Source organism: Chiloscyllium plagiosum, unplaced genomic scaffold (genome assembly GCF_037043375.1).
Source record: "Chiloscyllium plagiosum isolate Xiang-an unplaced genomic scaffold, Cpla_swu_hap1 HiC_scaffold_8, whole genome shotgun sequence".
Classification (NCBI taxonomy): domain Eukaryota; kingdom Metazoa; phylum Chordata; class Chondrichthyes; order Orectolobiformes; family Hemiscylliidae; genus Chiloscyllium; species Chiloscyllium plagiosum.
The window spans coordinates 21,039,575-21,063,371 of record NW_028270146.1 but is presented as its reverse complement, the minus strand read 5'-3'; the positions used below and the strand labels follow the sequence as shown (position 1 = coordinate 21,063,371).

The 23,797-nt window shown below is 44.7% G+C and overlaps 1 protein-coding gene across 1 annotated transcript in view; it reads left to right on the top strand.

Moving 5' to 3' along the window:
- The window catches only part of syndig1l (synapse differentiation inducing 1-like), a 215,885-nt gene extending 193,355 nt beyond the window's left edge, over positions 1-22,530 (top strand). The window contains exon 4 of the mRNA XM_043697097.2: positions 21,129-22,530. Coding sequence (XP_043553032.1) covers positions 21,129-21,287 — 159 coding nt within the window. The 3' untranslated portion in view covers positions 21,288-22,530. The remainder of the gene's footprint in view (positions 1-21,128) is intronic.
- Positions 22,531-23,797: the final 1,267 nt, after the last annotated feature.

Below are 23,797 nucleotides of genomic sequence, written 5' to 3'. Positions count from 1 at the left end.
GTCGCTCAACACCCATAGTTTCAACTGGGCTATTTGTCACCATTTTCTCATTTGCTAAAATAGAAGCAAAGTATTCATGCAGCATCTCCGCCATATCCGTTGCTTCATGAGCAGTTTACCCCACTTCTTCCTTATGGGCCCCACACTATCCTTCACCAATCTTTTAGTATTAATATGTTTGAAGAACATTTGACTATTTGTTTTAGCACAGCCTGCCATCCTTTCCTCATGCTTCCTCTTAGCCTTCCTTCTTCCAACCCTAGCCTCTCTCCTGTGCTTGAGATACTCTTCCTGATGTCTACCACCGTTATTACTCTGGTATGCATAAAATGCCTTCTTTTTCTTCCCTATTTTCTGATCAATATCCTGAGTCATCCAGGGTTGCCTAGCTCCGTGTTTATTTCTTATGCCTATGCACTGAGTTCCACCCTATTCATCTCCCTTTTGAAATTCTCTCATGTTCCATCCACTGTTTTATCCAAAAAATTGCATTTGCAATAAACTGCTCCAGTTCAATTTTTAGACTCCTAACATCTGTCTTTTTCCATTCTGGGATCTTAAAAAAGCTTCTGTTTCTAAGCGCATGCTTAAAAATTAAATGAAGATATTGACATATTTTGAGTTGGGGTGGTGATGCCCCCTAGTGGTGTTATTGCTATATCATTAATCCGGGGGCCCAGGTAACATTCTGGGGACCTGAACTCATTCACGCGATGGCAGCTGGTGCAATTTGAATTCAATAATGATCTGGAACTGAGAGGCTGTCGGGATTTGAACCAGACGGATCCCAGTGACTTATAAGATCCTGATAACCTGGGCCAGTCAGGGAGCCCTGGGTGACACATATAAACAGGAGATTCAGAGAGTCTTCTCACTTCAGAGACTGACTCTGAGCTGGCTGGTCACAGCCGGTGTGCCTAGCACAAGTAAATAAAGAGTGACTTGGTGACAGAATACTGGCCTCTGTGCTGTTAAATCAGAGTCTAACAGTGACTATAAAACTGTTGGGATAACCCTATCTAGTTCCCTAATGTCCTTAAGGGAAGGAAATTGCTGTCCTTATCTCGTGCTGGCCTACATGTGACTCCAGATCCACAGCAGTCGAGAGGATGTTGCTGGGACTCTGATCTCCAGCATCTGCAATCCTCACTTCCTCCAGGTCCACAGCAATGTGGTTGATTCATAACTGCTCTCTGGGCAGTTGGGAAGGGTAATAGATGCTTGCCGAGCCAGTGATCCCCATATCCCAAGAATAAACAAAAGATTCCGTTTGGCATCCACCCATTAGGTTAGCAATTAACATTAATGAGAAAATCTCCCGTTCATGAGCCAGATTGCCTGACAATCTCTGTGGAGGAGTTGTGAAACCAATTCTCACTCCCATTAGTCCACAGCCCTTTACTTTCCCTCATTTTCTTACTTAATTGAAGCAATTGTGAGGAAAGTTTGTCACTGGAGTAGGAAATTCCAAGTTGCTGTTAAAATCATTGAAGATTCATGGTTATTTTAATGGCGCTGATTTTCAGAAAGTTCCCCTCTCCTGATTTATTCTGCCATCTGTTGGGTACAGATGCAATGCCCACATTCTACAGTTGGTCAGACACATGGGCTCCTGGCATCTATCAGGATTTCATGAAACCTTTTCATGTCAGTGGAAATTATTTCTAGATGCAGAATTATCAGGAGTGTTAAAATATGGCACGGGGAATCTTAGCTGGAAGACTCTTTCGCATTTCAAAGGGAGAATTCTGTATTTTCACTTGTTTCTTTAAAAAAAATTGCATTCTGTCAAATTCTCCCAAGTTGTAGCCTGAGTCCCATGCAAGGCTTTCTGCTACTCCTTCTGCCAGATATCTCAGGGGGGATATTTTAAAACCTTTGTTTCATTACGGACGCCAGTAACTTACTGAGGCAGATTCATCACTTCCTGAAGATAGAGAGACAACAAGACAACAACAACAAGGAGAGAGAAATCTGGCCCTTTCAGTCTCGTTTCCAATCTGAAGCCACAAGTGTTTCTTTTAAGAAAGTCGCAGGATGTGACCATCGCTGGCAGAGCTTTGATTGCCTGTTGCTAATTGGCCTGGTGAGCTGCCTTCTTAAGCTGTGGCAATCCTCAAGCTGTACAATCCTGTCAGGAAGACAGTTCCAAGATTCTGACCTGGTCACAGGTCCCCTCAATACATTCCCAGCATAACAGCATCTCATTTTCTGCTTGTGGACCCTGCAGCTTTCAGAGCTCAATATAGAGTGCAATAATTTTAAGGCCTGAACAGCTTCCTTCCATGTCGTTTACCCACACCCCAGGCCCTGTCAAGACCCACTTCCCAGTCCCCAGTCCCCAATTCCCAGCTCCCAGTTCCCAGTCCCCAGCTCCCAGCCCCCAGTCCCCAGTCCCCAGTCCCCAATCCCCAGTCCCCAGTTCCCAGTCCCCACTCCCCAGTCCCCAGTTCCCAGTTCCCAGTTCCCAGTCCCCAGTCCCCAGTCCCCAGTCCCCAGTTCCCACTCCCCAGTCCCCAGTCCCCAGTCCCCAGTTCCCAGTTCCTAGTTCCCAGTCCCCAGTCCCTAGTTCCCAGTCCCCAGTCCCCAGTCCCTAGTTCCCAGTCCCCAGTCCCCAGTTCCCAGTTCCCAGTTCCCAGTCCCCACTCCCCAGTCCCCAGTTCCCAGTCCCCACTCCCCACTCCCCAGTCCATGGTCCCCAGTCCCCAGTCCCCCATGATTAATACATTAGCTTCTTTAGTTTTGATAACCACCTTCTATCTCATTCTAATCCTCCTCTGTACCTGTCACACCAGCGATCTTTATGCTGTCATTATTGTTCCAAAGGCTTGTACATGAAATAGGGTTATCTCATTTTTTCACTGAATGCAAGCAATTCCATCGCTGATGCTTGTTTGGAATATTCTGGACATATTTCAAAAGTATTCACTCTCCTTCCTGGCAGTTTCCTTGGTGATGAATGAGTACTAATAGATTTGGAAGCGCATTTGTTTCTTTTGTTTGACCAACAGTTCCAGTTTTTACTAGAACCACTCACTTGAATGTAAAAGATGGCCTGTTATGTGCCATTAATATCATTCGTGACTGGCTGCAAAAAACTCATTAGGTGGATAACTCACTTCATTCGCAACAGATGTGGTTCTGCGAAGTCTGGTCCGTGGAGACATTTCAATCTTCAGAAATGTAAGCAGGTAATTAAAACAAAATCTGACATGAAGGCGTGTGTTTCAAGGGAGAGAAACTAATGGGAAATTATGATAATATTTAATTCCAGCCACAGGAATCATCAGGAGCATGAAGAATCCTTTGATTTTCTATCGTGATCTCTCAGAATCTGTCATCGTTCGTGACAAATGTTTTGATACTTCTGGGTCTCCCTTTGAATGCCACCTTCTTACCAGAGAGAAAATAGTTTGGTTTAGGGGATTGCTCTCAAGTGGAACATTCTCCGGTTTTTCATCATTACGTTGCACAGCTTAATTTTTATCACACAGCTATCAAGAGAAATAGTCAGTATTTAACCTTCACTGACACAACGTAACCTCAATAAATACTCTGTGACTCCTGGAGTCAATATTATATCGTGGTCAGTCTGCAGACCTCTGTCCCCAGGGGACCATTCAGTCTGAAGGCCATTTGAAACAGCATTATTATAGAATTGTAGTAAGGTCAGAAAGTCACAGCAGGGCTTTCTGTCTCATCTGGATGAAGAGGTGTTGAAGGAGCAGTCAGTGGAAATTAATTTTGACTCACTTCTTTCACCTGTTTCCCATCTAGCATTGCTGCATGAGGAGACACCTGGGTGTCAAAAGCTCTTCATTCCTGTGAAGCTTTGCAATGTCCCCAGGGTGTGTGGCATAATATATACATTTTCACTTATCCTTTGTCCCACTTTCTCATTCCTTTCTTCAACTTAATTCTCCTCTTTCCTTTCTATGCCTTTATTTCCTTTGGCTGTCTTTAAGTCTTTTCTCCTTTCCATTTCCTTCCGCTTGCTCAATCACTATATTTTCCATTTCTTTCATTCATTCCTTTTTCTGTCCCTATTTCTTACATTCGTTCATTCTGTTCTGTCCTCTTTTCTCTTATCCGTGTTCTTTACCTTCATTCTCCTCTTCTTCCCTTTCTTTCATTCATTCCTTTCTGTCTGTAGTGATTGGAACCAGATGGAGCTCATTGACTTTGAGACCCTTGATTGGGTTGTTAGCCTGGGCCAATCAGGGAGCTCTGGCTGACTGATGTAACCAGGGGAAACCGGATGGCGCATAGGGGCAGTCCGGGAAGCCGAAAGGTGGGTACCTGTCCTGGTCGCCATCGTCCTGGGGTGGTAACGGGATACGCTGTCCTAGAGGAAGTTGTGTCATTGTGGATCGACAGCTGGAAGGGGGCATGGGGCAGACTCAGAGATGAAAGGGGGCATGGGGCAGACTGAGAGATGAAAGGGGGCATGGGGCAGACTGAGAGATGGAAGGGGGCATGGGGCAGACTGAGAGGTGGAAGAGGGCATGGGGCAGACTGAGAGATGGAAGGGGCATGGGGCAGACAGAGATGGATGGGGGCATGTGGCAGACTGAGAGGTGGAAGGGGGCATGGGGCAGACTGAGAGGTGGAAGAGGGCATGGGGCAGACTGAGAGATGGAAGGGGCATGGGGCAGACAGAGATGGATGGGGGCATGTGGCAGACTGAGAGGTGGAAGGGGGCATGGGGCAGACTGAGAGGTGGAAGAGGGCATGGGGCAGACTGAGAGATGGAAGGGGCATGGGGCAGACAGAGATAGATGGGGGCATGTGGCAGACTGAGAGGTGGAAGGGGGGCATGGGGCACGCTGAGAGACGGAAGGGGGCATAGGGCAGACTGAGAGACGGAAGGGGGCATAGGGCAGACTGAGAGATAGAAGGGGACATGGGGCAGACTGAAAGATGGAAGGGGGCATGGGGCAGACTGAGAGACGGAAGGGGGCATAGGGCAGACTGAGAGATGGAAGGGGGCATGGGGCAGACTGAGAGGTGGAAGGGGACATGGGGCAGACTGAAAGATGGAAGGGGGCATGGGGCAGACTGAGAGACGGAAGGGGGCATAGGGCAGACTGAGAGATAGAAGGGGGCATGGAGGCAGACAGAGATGGAAGGGGGCATGGGACAAACTGAGAGGTGGAAGGGGGGCATGGGGCAGGCTGAGAGACGGAAGGGGGCATAGGGCAGACTGAAAGGTGGAAGGGGGCATCGGGCAGACTGAGAGGTGGAAGGGAGCATGGGGCAGACTGAGAGGTGGAAGGGAGCATGGGGCAGACTGAGAGATGGGAGGGGGCATGGGACAGACTGAAAGGTGGAAGGGGGCATGGGGCAGACTGAAAGGTGGAAGGGGGCATGGGGCAGACTGAGAGATGGAAGGGGGCATCGGGCAGACTGAGAGATGGAAGGGGGCATGGGGCAGACTGAAAGGTGGAAGGGGGCATGGGGCAGACTGAAAGGTGGAAGGGAGCATGGGGCAGACTGAGAGATGGAAGGGGGCATGGGGCAGACTGAAAGGTGGAAGGGGGCATGGGGCAGACTGAGAGCTGGAAGGGGGCATGGGGCAGACTGAGAGCTGGAAGGGGGCATGGGGCAGACTGAGAGGTGGAAGGGGGCATGGGGCAGACTGAGAGGTGGAAGGGGGCATGGGGCAGACTGAGAGCCCAAAGGCGACATGGGGGCGGAACAAGAGCCAAAAGGGGGCATGGAGGTGGTTGCCTTTTAGTGCCCAGAAGGTGGGAGGGATTGGCCATTTCCTGGTTTACCAGGGCTGAATGTGTAACATGCACTGTTTAATCGTTCAGTTGATCAGACGGTTTTGTATGCGTTTGTGTCTACTGTTTCCTCTTTGGTGTGTTACTGTGGGATTTGGAGTCTGTCTGCATCTCCCTGTGAATTGGTTATCCGGTGGGGTTTGGGGGTTTGGCCTTGCCTCCCCTTTCCCCTGTAAACTGCTACTTATTGAAAACCACTCATTGTTCATTGTTGACTGTTCACTGTGTGTTTGTAAATTTCATTCATCAAATATAACCAGGGGATTCAGAATCTCCTCAGTTCAGGGACTGACAGACCACAGCCTGTGTACTGTGCATAAAGGTGCCTTGGTGATTGGATACCAGGCTCTGTGCTGGAATTTCACCAACCTTCTTTTAACCGTTCTCTTTCCATTCATTCAGAAGCCCTGTCCGGAGGCCGCCTCTGTACTTGGTTATCTGCTGCAACGTATTCCTATGAAGCCTGGAACCTTCTCTCCTTCCCCCACAAAAACCTTCTCCCTTTCCTCTTTCTCTCTCCTCAGGAGAAAGTAGAACACTTCGGTTGAGCCAGGAATGGACTGAAATTCTCACAGGTCCGACTGTAAGATGCAAATAGCTCCTGTCAGTCAAATGCGAACTCCCAATTTACTGTAGAGACAATGGACTGCCACAAATTTTGTTTCCCCCAGTGTCCACCCTCTCACAATCCTCCATCGAATTCCAGTACCTCAGCCAATTGAATTACATTTCTCAATGTGCACATAGAGTCATAGAGTCATACAGGATGGAAACAGACCCTTCGGTCCACACCGAACATAATCCCAAGCTAAATTAGTCCCACCTGCCTGTTCCTGGCCCTTTTCCCTCCAAACTTTTCCTCTTCATTAATCCATCCAAGCGTCTTTTAAACGTTGTATTATACCAACATCCACCACTTCCTCAGGAAATCCATTCCACACATGAACCACCTTCTGTGTAAAATATTTTCCTCTTAAGTCTTTTTAAAATCTCTTTCCTCTCACCTTAAAAATGTGCCCCCAAAGTCTTGAAATTTCCCATCTTATGGTAAAGGCAACTAACATTAACTTTATCTATACCTCTCAATATTTTATAAACTTCTATCAGGTCACCTCTGAACCTCCCGCCCTCCAGTGAAAGCAAAGGATGATTGCCTGTGGTCGATTCTGTAAAAGTGTCCGACCTCTGGTTGGTATCCATGGAAACACACTTAGTCACTGAGTAGTAATGGAGTAATTTTGTGCTTCACAGGCCAACGGCGACCGATGTCCATTACGACAGCCAATACCCTCCAGCCCTCACCCCACCCCATGAGACACTCTCCTCCCTGTCACATCACTTTTGCAGTAAATCACCTCAAGCAAACAGGGACTTAAATTTTAAAGAAACAAAGTAACGGTTGATGCCAGAAATCAGAAACAAAGATGGAAATTGCTGGAAAAGCTCAGCAGGTCCGGCAGCATCCGTGAAGAGAAATTAGAGTTAACATTTCGGGTCCAGTGACCCTTCACAGATGCTGCAGGACCTGCTGAGCTTTTCCTGCAATTTCTGTTTTGTTGTTATGGATCTAACTTGCTCAGGTAAACATTGCTCAGTGTATCTGCACACTCAACCATTGAGAAAACTTGTTTCTTCTGTGCATTATGAATTATTTGAACAACAGGCATTCACTTTAAGAGAAGTGCCCGCGCGAGTGTGTGTGTAAAGACCATATAAGCAAGGGAATCTTCAGCAATCATAAATATATTTATCGGGTGATATGAAAGCATCAAAAGAACTGGGAGGCTGGAGGCTGAAGATTCTTTGCAAATGCTTTGAGCTATTACTGCGTTACAAATTGCAGATTACTCGTTTACTTTTCTCGCTGTGCGTTTGACTGCTTGTGTCGGCAAGAGGCAATGTTGCTGGAGAATAGAACCCATGTTTTGTTGCATGTAATGGTGCGAAGCACTGACAGGACAAGTAGTCACATGGCACCAGGTAATAGTCCAACAGGTTTATTTGAAATCACAAGCTGTCAGAGCACAGCTCTTTCGCCAGGTGATGAAGGAGCAGCACTTCAAAAGCTTGTGATTTCAAATAAACCTGTTGAACTATGATCTGGTGTCATGTGACTTCATCCACCTAGTCCAACACCAGCATTTCCACATCAGGAATCATAGAATCCCTACAGTATGGAAGCAGGCCATTCAGCCCATCGAATCCACGACATTCCTCCGAAACGCATCCCACCCTCCTCCCAGATCCCTGCAATTCCCAAGGCTAACCCACCCAGACTGCACATCCCTGGGGTAATTTAGCATGGCCGATTCACCCGACCTGCACATCTTTAGACTGTGGGAGGGATCCAGAGCACCCGGAGGAAACCCATGCAGACACGGGGAGAATATGCAAACACCACACAGACAGTCACCCGAGGCTGGAATTGAACCCAGATCTCTGGCAGCAGTGCTAACCATTGAGCAACCGTGGAAAGTGACATGTCTCTAATCCACACCAATCCCACATTATTTCAGTGATGAGAAGATGTTAACACCACCCCCCTCCCCAACCCCTGATATACAGAATTTCACATCGGTCTAGTAGGCCACCTTCACTATTGGGCTTCATCTGGAGAACTTGTTATTCAACAGACATCTGACTGTCATTAACTTTTCAGCTCCTTTGGCAGAAGCAGAGTCTATTTCTAAATGATCACATAGTGTGAAGGAGCCATGCAGCATCTTTTCAAAATGAGATTAACCTAATCACAGCCAAGTAAATAACGAGACCATTTTTTACCAAAATGCACAGTTGTGTCTTTGCTGCAGCTTAGCAAACATGACCTTCAGTGTCAGTTCACTGTCCATCACATCAAATGAAAATATTTTTGACAAGCATCTTTTATTGAGGCAGAGATCTTTAACTATGTGAGCTACCCTGATGAGACATGCATGCGTTCTCGTCTCGGTAAGGTGTCAGCAACTACAGAGTACGGCATTTAATACATCTGCTGTTGGAGTTTCTCCTTGGGAGATGATTAAATAGGATCAAAAGTGGAGCAATTGGTGCAATATAAATCCATCAGGAATTCCATTAGGGAGTGCAGAACCCTCAACTCTCGCCTTCTTATTCTGGTGTTTTGGTAAAAGGAAATCTACAGAATAGATTTATTGACATTTAATGCAAGCTCAGTTTGATTTCTCTGTGAGAAATGTTTACTAAGGCTTTAGATTGAGCCAACTGTTCTAAATGCTTGAAGAATGTTCCAGTTCCAATTAGCAGAAGGAACCATGTGAAGAGCATATTCATTTCCAATATGCTCCAAAACAATTGTGCTGGGCTCTCAATGACAAACATTTGCTGAGGTCCAGACCATCAGAAAGTGGATGTTGTTTCACTCAGATCCTGGGCAAAACCTCCCCAATTTATTCTCCAGACCGGATAACCCAAAGTCATTCAGCTGCTGAGTGCAGAGGGATGAACTGGCTCCTCGCTCCTTTCAACCACACCCCCCCGATTGGCTGTAACAGACCATAGGTTTCCTGCGGGCAGGCTCACTTTGGCCTCACTCAAATGACCTCAAAACTAGACTGGCTAAACAGAAATCTGTCTGATATTCGGTCCCAGATCTATCCCATATCTGACCTATCTCGGTCCGAAGTCTGTCCAGTCTCTGTCTCACATCTGATACGTACAGAAAATCATCAACTATTCTACACTGATAAGAGTCATCAAGATGTACAGCACAGAAAGAGGCTCTTCGGTCCAACTTGTCCATGCCGACCAGATATCCTTAATAAATCTAGTCCCATTTGCCATCATTTGGCCCCTATCCATCCAAGCCCTTCCTATTCATGTACCCATACAGATGCCTTTCAAATGCTGTAGTTGTACCAACTTCCACCACTTCCTCTGGCAGCTCATTCCATATACACACCACCCTCTGAGTGAAAAAGTTGCTCCTTAGCTCCCTTTTAAATCTTTCCCCGCTCACCTTAAATGTATGCCCTCTAGTTCCGAACTCCCCCACCCCAAGGAAAATATCTTATCTATTTACCCTATCCATGCTCATGATTTTATAAATCTCTATAAGGTCACAACTCAGCTCCGAGGCTCCAGCGAAAACAGCCCCAGCCTGTTCAGCCTATCCCTATAGCTCAAATCCTCCAATCCTGGCAACATCCTTGTAAATCTTTTCTGAACCCTTTCAAGTTTCATAACATCCTTCCAATAGGAAGGAGACCAGAATTGCATGCAATATTCCAACAGTGGCCTAACCAATGTCCTGTACAGCTGCAATATGACCTCCAAACTCCTGTACTCAATGCTCTAACCAATAAAGGCAAACATACTAAGTGCTTGCTACATTATGTTTCTTTCATTCTTTTGCAATGAACAAAAATCTTCCTTCCTCGGTCTTTCTCATATCCTGTCTATACTCCTGAGACACTGTCAAGGCCAACACAGGTTCCTCGACGGTTATTTTTGCTGATGTGAATATTTAGAGTGTTCAAGGTTCATGCCTGTTAAGATGTGCCTTATAGTATTAGCTTGTAAGGTGTTGCCTTAATCATGTTGCAACCGATATTTATATAATCTTCTTTAATTTTCCCGGCCGGATCAATTTAAAAACTGATCACTTCCATTGTGGATCCTGGATCCAAATTGAATTGTATTTTAAAAAGTGCCAATTTATTCAGGGTTTCTTGAGTTAACAAAAAGGGGACTGTGTTAATTTCTAATTATGTTCTGACACAGCACACAGGTTAGAAATAAGACTTGACTCCTGAAGTTAAAAATGAAAAGTTAAAGGTTTGCAGATCAATCTCTGAATCATTCCTAAAGTGCAGATAGTTGAATATTGCAGCCATTTCAGTGGAGATTATTGGTAGCTTTGATGGTGTTAATGGAATTGTCAATAACGCAATCATTAGTTTTGCAGATTGGTTGAGATTTTGTTACACTGATACCTTTCATCAACATTCAGGGTGCATTCAAGCTCATTAGATGTCCTGTTTCCTTTTGTCTGGTTTACTAGCTATCTGACTTCTAGTACCCACTTACCTGCAACGCAGGAGTGGCCAGAGAATGGCTCTTTGACTGTCAGCTTCAAAGCAGGCTAGTACTTGCAGCCAGGCTAGGGCACATGGGTACCTTTGCCAGTTGGCTCACATGACAACATTCAGTCCCGAAGCACACTCCTGTAGAGTTGAAACTGGCTTTTTTTACCATTGTCTTTGTACGTGCTTTGTGGGAATACATAAATTATGTCTGCAGTTTGGTACATTGCCCATCAGGGATACCTGTTGTTGACCAATGACAACTCAACTCCTCATTATCATTGTAACCATAAAAATCCAGTCTTGTTTGACATGGCTGGTTATTTCTTTTGGCTATCGTTTGCAGCTCCCTTTGCATCTTTAGGTATGACATTCTATGCCCTGTATAATTGAGGATTATGCTCCTGACTCTTGTATTCAATTCTCCCCACAGTAAATGATAATAAATATTCTATGAGTTTTCCTGATTACATGGTGCACCTGCATTGCATTTTTTTACAATTCATGAAGGAGGACACCCAGATCCCTCTGCAATCTCAGAGCTCAAAAATCTCCCAACACTTAGATGAAATGCTACTTTATTACTCTTCCTGCCAGAATGGACATATTTGTGTTTTTTTTCCCTCATTATACGCAGATCTGGCAGATCTGTGTTCACTGATTTAAGGTATTTATATCCTTTTCAGCCTCATTATGTCATCTTCCCAATTTACCTATTCTACTTATGTGTCAGGATAGAATAGGGGCATGCAGAACTGACAGGGGCATTTAAGGGCCTTTTAGATAAGCACAGGGATAAGCAAAGAATGGAGGGATATGGACCCTGGGCAGGCAGAAGGGATTAGCATCATGTTCGACACAACATCGTGGGCCGAAGGATCTGTTACTGTGAGGTGCTGTTTTATGTTCGATGTTCCATGTGTCATTAGTAAATATGGTTACCATACCTACCTCTGAGTCATTTATTTAATTTGTAAGTGGTTTGAGACCCAGCACTGAACCCTGTGACACATCAACCTCCTCTGCTCCACAGAAAATATTCCCAGCCTATCCAGCCTCTCCTTATAACTCAATCCACCAGACCCAGCAACATCCTTGTATACCTTTTCTGAAACCTTTCCAATTTAATAATATCTTTCCTATTAGCAGGGAAACCACATCTGTGCATAATACTGCAGAAGTGGCCTCAAAAACGTCCTGTACAACTTCAACATCACATCCCAACTCCACTACTCAATGGTCTGAGCAATGAAGGCAAGCATGCAAAATGTCTTCTTAACTACCCTGTCTGCCTGCAACACAGATTTCAAAGATGTTGAGCTTTTTGAGTGTTGTTGGAACTGTACCTATCCAGACAAGTGGGGAATGTTCCATCACACTCCTGACATGTGCCTTTTGGATGATGGACTTTGCCGACTAGACATCCCAACCCAATCTAGTCCCACCTGCCAGCACCCGGCCCATATCCCTCCAAAGCCCTTCCTATTCATATACCCATCCAAATGCCTCTTAAATGTCGCAATTGTACCAGCCTCCACCACATCCTCTGGCAGCTCATTCCATACATGCACTACCATCTGCGTGAAAAAGTTGCCCCTTAGGTCTCTTTTATATCGTTCCCCTCTCACCCTAAACCTATGCCCTCTAGTTCTGGACTCCCCGACTCCAGGGAAAAGACTTTGCATATTTATCCTATCCATGCCCCTCATAATTTTGTAAACCTCTATAAGGTCACCCCTCAGCCTCCGACGCTCCAGGGAAAACAGCCCCAGCCTGTTCAGCCTCTCCCTATAGCTCAGATCCTCCAACCCTGACAACATCCTTGTAAATCTTTTCTGAACCCTTTCAAGTTTCACAACATCTTTCCGATAGGAAGGAGACCAGAATTGCATGCAATATTCCAACAGTGGCCTAACCAATGTCCTATACAGCCACAACATGATCTCCCATCTCCTATACTCAATACCCTGACCAATAAAGGAAAGCATACCAAATGCCTTCTTCACTATCCTATCTACCTGTGGCTCCACTTTCAAGGAGCTATGAACCTGCACTCCAAGCTCTCTTTGTTCAGCAACACTCCCTAGCAGCTTACCATTATGTGTATAAGTCCTGCTAAGATTTGCTTTCCCAAAATACAGCACCTCGCATTTATCTGAATTAAACTCCATCTACCACTTCTAGCCCATTGGCCCATCTGGTCCAGATCCTGTTGTAATCTGAGGCAACCCTCTTCGCTGTCCACTACACCTCCAATTTTGGTGGCATCTGCAAACTTACTAACTGTACCTCACGCTGGAACTTTGCCTTTTGCCAGCTCGTGTTGTAAAAGAGAGTTGTGTCCAATCTTCTCCCTGATACTCCAGTCTTCTGATGAAGCTTTCTGATCAAAGGTTTGCTCCATATTTCTGTGGACATTAGGCTCAGACATGGAGCAACCTCAGAGTGGGCAAATGTTCAAGCCGAGCATCAATTCGATGATGCTTTTGTTACAAAGGCCTTTGTTACAATTCCTTATTTAACAAAATGATGTGGGAAACAATATTTACCTTTATGTAGTACTTTATTGGTTAGAAATCCCACACAGCCGAGAATAAGTCAAGTGCGGCTCATTAGTTAGCACTCATAGCAAAGATTGAGGGTTTGAGAGCCGCTCTGTCGTTCATCATATATAAACCAGGATGACACTTCAGTGCAGCAGCTCGAGACTGTAATATGACGGTTAGTTTGCTCAGTTGGCTGGATGGTTGGTTGATAACTGCAAGGTTCAATTCCTGCACTGGGTAATGTGACCAAGAGGGACTCTGCTTCTCAACTTCCCCATTTGCTTGAAGCATCATGACCCTCAGGTTAGACCACCACCAGTCATCTCCCTCTAATGACAGAGTGGGAGTGTAACGACGCTTGGATACCCTGAGTCTCTATTTACCCTCTGGAATGATGATAGAGCTTTACATAGCTCAGATTTGAAGAAGAGTAAGATAGTTCCTGTCAATATCTTGGCCATCTTTTTGTCCTTCAGCCAGTCCTTCAGAATATAACAAATGATGGAAAGGGATGGCTTATTGGTATTATCACTGGACAGTTAATCCAGAGACACAGGTAATGTTCCAGGCACTTGGGTACAAATCCTGCCACAGCAGATGTAGAATTTTAATTCAATAACAAAAATCTGTTAAGATCTGATGATGACCATGAAACCATTGTCGATCGTTAGAAAAGCCCATCTGGTTTATTAATGGTGAAGGAAACTGTCATCCTTACCTGGTCTGGGCATACATGTGACTCTACACCTACAGCAATACAGTTGACTCATAACTTCCCTCTGGGTAATTGGGGATGGGCAATAAATGCTAGCCAAGCCAGTGACGCCCTCATCCCATCAATGAATAAAACAAACCTGGCCATGACCATGTGGGATCATACCATGTAAACATTCACTGCCACTTTGTCGCAGTGACTACACTTTGGAAAAGTATGTCATGGACCATAAAGTACGTTTTGGAATGTTCTGACACTCTTACAGAATTGCATGCTCTTCCAATGTTTCTGATCAGAGCTTCAAAATTCAAACAGCCATCCCGTGCCAGCAGTCACAGTAACTACATTGGTCTGCTAATGGGCAATACTGAGAGGCAGAGAACATTTTTCAGAAGTGTCAGAACATTCTGTGGCCTCCTGAAATCAGCGCGTCTTGTTCCTGAAACTTACAGAAATGACCAAACCTCCAACTGTACTCCCTTAGTCTTGCACACCAGAAACACATAACTGCCTGATGCAGAGATGGGAGTCGTAATTACTGATCCAGGATGACCCTGTCTAAAAAGCAATTTCAGTGAATTAAAATTTACAGCCTATGCCTCAGCGAATATCACTGTTACAAGGCTGATAAAATAAAGAGGTCATTTGCGCAGTTGCATATCCCCTGGCTGTTATAGTTTGATACAACGATGACTGCCTCTGCTGGAATATGAACAGTGTGATTTGTACTGACCCCTAGAAGGCAACAGAGCAAGTACTTATATTATGGATTGGACAATGATACAAGAAACTGACTCTGAATGAAGTTTGCTTGAATTAGAACTTGTATGCATTGTTGATGTAACACTAATAATGGGGGAAGAATTTTGAAGGGAAACTAGTGAGTAATATAAGAGTTTTTATTAGATATCTAAAAGTTAAGAGAAAGGCAAGACTAGATATTGGATCGCTGGAAAATGAGGCTGAGGGAGAAGTAGTAATGGGGAACAAAGAAATGGTGCAGGGTCTGAATGGGTATTTTGCATCAGGCATCATGATGGAAGGCACCAGCAACATACCAGAACTTCAAGAGAGTCAGGGTCAGGGGTGAGTGTGGTGGCCATCACTAAGGAATGCGTGCGGAGGTTGCTGAAAGGTCTGGAGGTGTATAAACCACCCAGACCAGATGGACTACACCAGCGTTCTGAAGGACATAGCTGTGGAGATTGTAGAGACATTGGTGGTGATCGTTTATGAGACTTGTCAGACATGGCCTACCCTTCATGAATGCTGAAAGGTCTGAAGGTGGATAACTCACCTGGACCAGATAAACATCACCAGAGTTCTGAAGGAGGTAGCTGTAGAGATTGTAGAGGCGTTGGTGGTGATCTTTCAGGAATCACTGGAGTCAGGGAGAAACCCAGAGGACCAGTAAGTTGTTAATGTAACATACCTGTTTATGAAGGAATGGCTCTCTCCGATTAACTGAAAATTTTCAAGGTATTCAGTTACCCCAACGTCAATTATAGACTCCAACCATGCCTCCACCACAGATGTTAAGCTGACTGGTCTGTAACACCAGACCAGTGATACAGTCCAGTTTTCCTATTTCGCCTTTCTTAAAAGGCAGGTGACACGTGCAATGTTCCAATCCACAGAGATGTTTTCTGTATCTACAGAACTTTGAAAGATTATAGTTAGGGTGTCTACAATGTCATCCCCTACTTCCTTTAACATCCTCAGTCACCTTATTAACTTGTTCTCCTGTGTTTAAGGATTAGTGCCTGTGTGGCACCTCTATTTGGCAAAAGTGAGGACTGCAGATGCTGGAAACTAGAGTCTAGATTAGAGTGGTGCTGGAAAAGCACAGCAGGTCAGGCAGCATCCAAGGTGCAGGAAAAGAGATGTTTTGGGCAAAAGCCCTTCATCAGCAATAGAGGCAGGGAGCCTCCAGGGTGGAGAGATAAATAGGGGGGTTGGGGCTGGGGAGAAGGTAGCAGAGAGTACAATAGGTGAATGGGGGTGGGGATGGAGGTGATAGGTCAGAGAGGAGGATGGAGCGGATAGATGGGAGGGGAGATTGGCAGGTAGGACAGGTCATGAGGACAGTGCTGAGCTGGCATCTCTATTTGTCTGCTCTTTTCAAACCTGAGCCATTTATTGTACACTACCTTTGAGTAGGGGCTGTTACAGTGAAGGAGAAAGTGAGGACTGCAGATACTGGAGATCAGAGTCAAAAGGCATGGTGCTGGAAGAGCACAGTCAGTCAGGCGGAAGAGCAGGAGGATCGACGTTTGAACATAAGATCTTCAACATTCCTGATGAAACATCAACTCTCCTGCTCCTCAATGCTGCCTGACCGGCTGTGCTTTTCCAGCACCATACCTTTTGACTCTGATCTCCAGCATCTGCAGTCCTCACTTTCTCCTTCACTGTATCAGCCCTTATGCAAGGATAGTGTACAATTAATGGCTGAATTTTGAAAGGAGCAGACATTTTCTGATGGTGAAGGTTTACTAGATTGATTATTGGAATGTGAGACTTGTCCCCAATATGAGATGCTGAGTAAATTGCACCTTAATTCCTTGGCGAGATGATGACATTGAACCGTGTAGAATTCAGAAGGGGCTTGACAGGGTGGGCGCTGAGAGGTTGCTTCTCCTGGCTGAACAATCTCAATACAAGGGCACAATTCCAAGGCCGATCATTTAGGACTGAGATGAAGATTTTACATTTCCCCTGACTAATGCATCGAACCCACACATCCCCAAACACTATGGCCAATCCACCTAACCTGTACATCTTTGGACTGTGGGAGGAAACTGAAGCACCCAGAGGAACCCCCCGCAGACACTGGGAAAATGTGCAAACTCCATACGGACAGTTGTCCAACACTGGAATTGAACCCAGTTCCCTAGCGCTGTGAGGCACTGCTAACCACTGCGCCACCGCGAGGACTGGCAATGCAGAGCTGTCAGCTACTATTAATCAAGGGTTGCTGTGACAAGACCTACTATAGGGTCCTTGACAGACTGTTGTGAAAGCACTGAGTCTTGAGAGTAGGTTTGTTTGAAATGTTCAAGTGATATCTTTCAACATTACAGCAATTTTCTCAAATCTATCCTCGATAGGTTGATGGACTGTCTGAGGAAGGCTCACCTTCTTTTTCTATTTTGTCAATCAATTGTATTAGTGTGGAGAACATTTCTGAGCTTTGTTCTACAGTGTCAGGATTGAACAGTTAAACACAAAACTTGATTCCAATCGATTGGAAGGGGCGTGGCGTGATAGAGCCCAATACAGAGTTCAAAGCTCTGGTTAGACCCCACTTGGAGTACATTCCTGATGAAGGGCTTATGCCCGAAATGTTGACTGTCCTGCTCCTCAGATGCTGCCTGACCTGCTGTACTTTTCCAGCGCCACACTTTTCGTCTGCGACTCTCCATGAACATAAATTATTTTACAATAGGAATCCTCTAAAGGTGTTAGAACATCAAAGGACAAAAAGTGTTTGGCTGGATGTTAACAGCAATGGTCTGAAACCTAACAGCTTCAGCTATGCCATGTGGTGATGTACTCCACCAAGATCAGAACAGTTGATAATATCTGAAGTACCATTAACCGCAGCTGATAGTATGTATCTTCATTGACCATTGACGATACAAGTGACTGGTGGATGAGATTAAGTTATCTATATAGACAAAGGGAGAGACAGCCTTTAAAAATAGTGTTTCTGATGAGGTCAGGATGGGCTCACTGACCTCTTACATCTCTGGTCAGCAATGTTCAGCCCGGTCAATCTTAACTTTGTGTTTTTAGGTTTTTATACACGTTGTGTGTTGTCATAGAAACTGCAGAAAATTTCCATATCATTTTTTTGAGGAAGAGAATAGAACATTGCCCTCAGTAGCAAGTCGAAGAATGTGGTGCCAGTCAGTCAGGCAGCATCCAAGGACCAGGAGAATCGACTTTTCGGGGCATACACTCTTCATCAGGAATGAGGCTTGTGAGCCAAGGGGGTAGAGAGATACATGGGAGGGGGCTGGGGTGGAGGAGATAGCTTAGAATGCAATAGGTAGATGGAGGTGAGAGCATTGGTGATAGGTCGGAGAGGAGGTTGGAGCTCATAGGTGGGAAGGAACATGGACAGGTAGGACAGTTCAAGAGGGTGGTGCCAAGTTGGAAGGTTGGATAATGTGAGGGGAGGGGAAATGAGGAAACTGGTGAAATCCACATTGATTCCATGTGGTTTGACTCAAGCTGCAGGTAGCGTGACACACACACACACACCACCCCCAGGTTGATCTTTAAGACTCTTCAGCATGTTGCTTCAGTTGTCTTTCCCCCAGACGCCTCCTCTGGTCAGTAAGAAACACAAAGTGACCGGCTCATTAATAACGAGTCTCAGATTTATAAGTTCAAAGTTAGAGCTCATAACAACTGTTGCAGGAGTGATAATCTGATTTTCTTCAGTATTACAGTGAGCTCTGATGACAGAGAACAGGGAAACCTCTCCCAATCTGGGAAAGAACAGAACACCTCCCTCTCTCTCTCTCTCTCTGCAATGTATTCCTAGCTGCAAGCTGTTCTGTTGCCTGATAGCACCAGGTTATAATCCTACAGGTTTATTTGAAAGTACTAGCTTTCAGAGTGCTGCTCCTTCCTGATGAACCACCTGATGAAGGAGCAACGCTCCGAAAGCCAATGCTTCCAAATAAACCGATTGGACTATAACCTGGTGTGGTGAGATTTTTAACTTTGTACACCCCAGTCCAACACCGGTATCTCCAAATCATGAATATTGCCTGAGATTCATTTATGCAGTTGTTTGCAGAAAGCAAGGTCTCTGTCATTGTTAACTGGTCACTAGTCCTTAGACCAATTAGCTTCTCATTGCCAGAAAATGCTGGATCTGTTCGACTCTTTTGGCTCCAAATCATCTGCAAGTCAAACTTCGATTACTGCTTGGTCTCACAGTTGTTTGCAGAAAGCCTTCAATGTTGCTTGCTTTCAAAACATACATCGAGCCTTTCAAACAATGGTTTTAAAATGGTTCTTTCTAATTTCTATCCACAGCTTTTGTAAAATGCAAAAAGTAAAAGTCACAGTCCTCACATCTCACATTAGAATGTCCCATCAATGCTTTATAAGGGAAGGGTGTTATTAAATTAATCTCCACATTAGTGTTAGCATCGTTCCTTTGTGATTTGCAAATTAAATAAGCATTAATTGTCTTTAAAGTTTAAAAGTTGAAACGACTGTCTCTGCCACTGATATTAGAGTAGGAAAACATTTTGAAATGGCTGCAAATATTGGCAACACAGTCCTGGCCAGAATGAGGATGAATGAGATGACTAGATTGGTTTGTGCAAATAACTTATATAACTATCATCCACTCAGTGCATTTTGCTGGAGAGTTAATCTTTTATTGGGAGGCTATGCTGTAGTATCAGTCATGAGGAATGTTTGCTGTGGTGTATGTAGATCTGACCTTCTGTGATGTGTAAAGGCTGTTTAAATCACTCTGCTTGCTGTAAAATAGACTCTGTTCCAAGTTCCAATCTAGCTTCACTTTGTTGACAGGTAAGGTGATGTCAATGATCGCATTGCAAATTAAATGCACAGCTCAGAGCTGTAATTGCTCCAATAGATCTCTAGCTCAAAAGAGACTGTACCCTGGCAAAAGCTTTATTTCCAGGCTCTGGGAAATGTTACAACAGCAAAACAGAAGCAGCTCCAAAGACATTTGTAGCTTTGATCTTCACATTCCGATTCTATGGACTGTTCTTATCCCAAAATCAACTGTTGCCAAATCTTCTCTTGTGTTCAAGGATTCCTGCAGCTTTTCTGCTGTAGAGGGACTATAATAGGCAGTGATAACTGCAATTAATATTGACCTGGATGGTTTTACATGAGCAGTAATGCTGAGTCCAATAAAGACTAGACCTTGGAAGTGTTTCCTTGAAAATATCTCATAGTGCGGCTTTGGCAGTTACCAAACAGTGGAAGTGGGTACTGCAGATACTGGAGATTAGAGCCAAGATTAGAGTGGTGCTGGAAAAGCACAGCAGGTCAGTCTGCATCTGAGGAGCAGGAAAATCGACATTTCGGGCAAAGCCCTTCCTGATTAAGGGCTTTTGCCCGAAACATCAATTTTCCTGCTCCTCTGATGCTGCCTGACCTGCTGTGCTTTTCTAGCACCACTCTAATCTTGACAGTTACCAAACAGTGTGTGGTGTTGGGTGCTCCAATCGTTAACTTTATTTTAAGCCTGGTTCTTTTCAGTCCCCGTTTATTCAGCCTTAACAAGGCACTCTCAAGAGCTGGAAGCTCCCCACACTAATCCTGGAAATGCACCAAATGATGCTGATCAGGTTCAGATAACACAGTGATGGGGCAATTCTCTGTCACTATTGGGTTCAGATAGCACAGTGATGGGGTATATCCCTGTCACTATTGGGTTCAGATAGCACAGTGATGGGGTATATCCCTGTCACTATTGGGTTCAGATAGCACAGTGATGGGGCAGTTTCTGTCACCATTTCAAATAGCAATAGCACATTGCCTTTTCCAGGTGGGAGTTTGTTCCAAAGTATAAATCGGGGTCCAACTTTGATGTTGCTACTGTTTTTTGTACAAATGGCAACATTCATCCAGTGACAAAGGAAGCTTAAAACAACTGGCAAATACGTGACCAAAGGAATTGGTCCCCTTGCCTATTTATTGGTACTGTTGATGGAATCAGAACAGGGGATGATGGGAGGAGACTGTAATTATTGGAATTAGGTCAACAGCAAGTCCTGTCAAAGAGATAAGACGTGGCTGCCAGTGAATTGTGTACTGACAGTGTGAGGGGCTGTGTGAACTGGAGTGATCCATGAGTGGCAATGTGATCAATTGTTTACGTGAAAGATTGTGTGAGATGGTTAGCTGGAGTTCATCCTTCTATTTTCTGCTGGCTGACCAACACACCATCAGCCACCACGGACTAGAGTGCATTGAGACCTTCGTGAAAAGAGTGATTAATTTTGGTGCTAAATAATGATTTCTTGTTTTTCAGACAAGCAAGGCTATTGCGAAAGGAGATTATCAGCGTGCAACCTCAGCATCACGAAGAGCCCTATTCCTAGCAGCACTCTCAATCACCATTGGAACAGGAGTGTATGTGGGGGTCATTGTGGCACTCATTGCATACTTGTCAAAGCCAGGACATGTATAGTGTTGAACTCCAAACTGGTCTTCGAAGTGATGGTTCTTCAGCTGTTTGATTATCCAATTTTATTGCCCCGTTAATTGAGTAACTTGTGTGTATTTTTCATTGTATGACCATTTTGGATGGAGGGAATGTGTGCTATGTGGTAATGAGGAGGGCTAAGGTGCTTGCTTCATACCTCTGCACTGGGAGCTTTTGAGTGGTAACAGTAGCCAAGTCTCGAGTCCATTAGTGTCTCCTCAGTCCTGGACTGGACAGCCATGTGAGATGCCTTGGAAGAAACAGAGCACTTTACTATGAAAGGGAAGTGGGATTGAGAGAAACCCTATCATTGCCATCTCACCCTGTTGAGCTAACACATAATCAATTGGAGACGGTGCTGCAGGTGGGGGAGAAAAAAGGTGGCCTCATCTTCCCTCTTCCGATGGCTTAAAGGAAGCAGGTAGAGCAGAAAATGCCAAAGCAGAAGGAGATTAAGGCGAGGGGACAGGAAATAATTCTGTACAAATGTAAATAACTGGTCTAGGGCAAGAGTGGATAAGCCAATGTTATGGAAATAGGCCATTTGCTGTTGCTAAGCAAACTATGCCCTGGGTCATTCTCTCTCAATAAGCCAATTATGCCATAATTAGCTGTTTAATGTTAATGTAGCTGTGTCATAAAGGCTACCTCTTTGATTATGCTCGGTCTGTTCGAAATGCTGTGTGACATAAAAAGGCCTGGATCCCATTATAAATGTACAATCATACTGTTTTATTTTGTGGAAGTCAAAAACATTCTGAAAATTAAATGTGACTTTTTAAAACTGAAATCTGATTTCATCCAAAGCTAATATCATGCCTTTACTATTATCAGCCTACACATCAAACACTCAGACATGACAAACCGCGAGTACACCACTTTGTGACCTTCAGGGTCGAGCTAATAAGAAATATCTGTTTCATCATTCATCATTCCTTCCCCATCATGGACACTGATTGGGTTTACCTTGTTCTTACGTTCCTATTTAGTTCCTCTCCACTTGAAATTGCACAGTAACCCATCACCACAGTCAGTGGATCCCTCTGTATTTGAAGCTTTGTTTTCTTTTGATTGATGTGAGTTAATGAGAAAGGAGTATGGTTTAGCTGGGTTATATTGGTCCTTTCTGACATTTGCTTAACATCAACGTCAGCTTTACCAAGAAGCTGAGAGTCGGTGAAATGTCAACAGACACAAGATTGTACGCCGATGACAGCATTAACAAGGATTCCACCAGACAAAGGATGGAGTTGAGCTTATAAATCCACAAATCCATTCCATTCTTACCGTCAGGAGTTATGAGAGCTTCAGCACAAAAAGGAATAGTTCAGTTTACTACATCAAAGGGAAAAGTACATTTCATCCAAAAGGAAAGGCAATATACAGTCGCGCCTCGACATATGAACGACCCCGTTCATGAACAAATCGGTTTACGAACAGGATTGTACGTAAAATTTTGCTTCAATGTACAAAATTCAAGGTACAAACGAAGGTACGAACGCAAAAAGCCCGTGTGCGACTACGTGGTTTCATTGTTCTGCTTTGCTACATGTGCTTTGAACGCAAAAGCTCTCGGGCCCCGCGTGATCTCATTCAGTTCGTCTTTGGCGCGTGCGCTGTGAACAGCCATCCAAGCATTCTTACGCTATCCAAGCAATGGGAAAAATTGATTCAGTTCGCGAACTTTTCGGTTTGCGAACCGGGTCCCGGAACGGATTAAGTTCGTAAGTTGAGGCGCTACTGTAATGAGATTGAAAAATAATGCACTTAACATTGGTTAGAAGAATGAGAGGTAATTGTTTTAGGATAAGGGCTAACAGATTTAAAAGACATGAGAAAGAACAAAGAACAATATAGCACAGAACAGGCCCTTCGGCCCTTCAAGCCTGCACTGACATATTTTGCCCTTCCATACTAAAACTGGTTTCACTTACAGGATCTGTATCCCTCCGTTCCCCTCCTATTCTTGTATCCGTCCAAATGCTTCTTGAATGCTGCTATTGCGTCTGGTTCCACCACCTCCCCTGGCAGCACGTTCCAGGCACTCATCACCTTTTGTGTGGAAAACCTGCGTCGCACATCTCTTTTATACATCGCCCCTCTGCACCTTGAACCTGTGTCCCCTAGTAATGGTCCTCTCCACCCTGGGAAAAAGCCTCATACTTACCAAACTATCCATGCCATTCACAATCTCATAAACATCTATCAGTAGAAATTACTTGTTTCAAAGCATCATGAATCCATGAAAGTCAACACCGCAGAATGCAATGGATGCTGGGACATTGAATCTATTTAAAGAGGAGATAGGCAGATTTTGAATGAGCAGTGGGTTGAGAGGTGATGGAGGGCAGGCAGGAAAGTGGAGTTGAGGTTCGAGATGAGAGCAGCCATGATTGTATCAAATGGCAAAGCTGGCTCGAGGGGCAGAATTGCCAACTCCTACTAATATGATCTTATGAGTTATTTTATATACTGACATGACAATACACTTAACT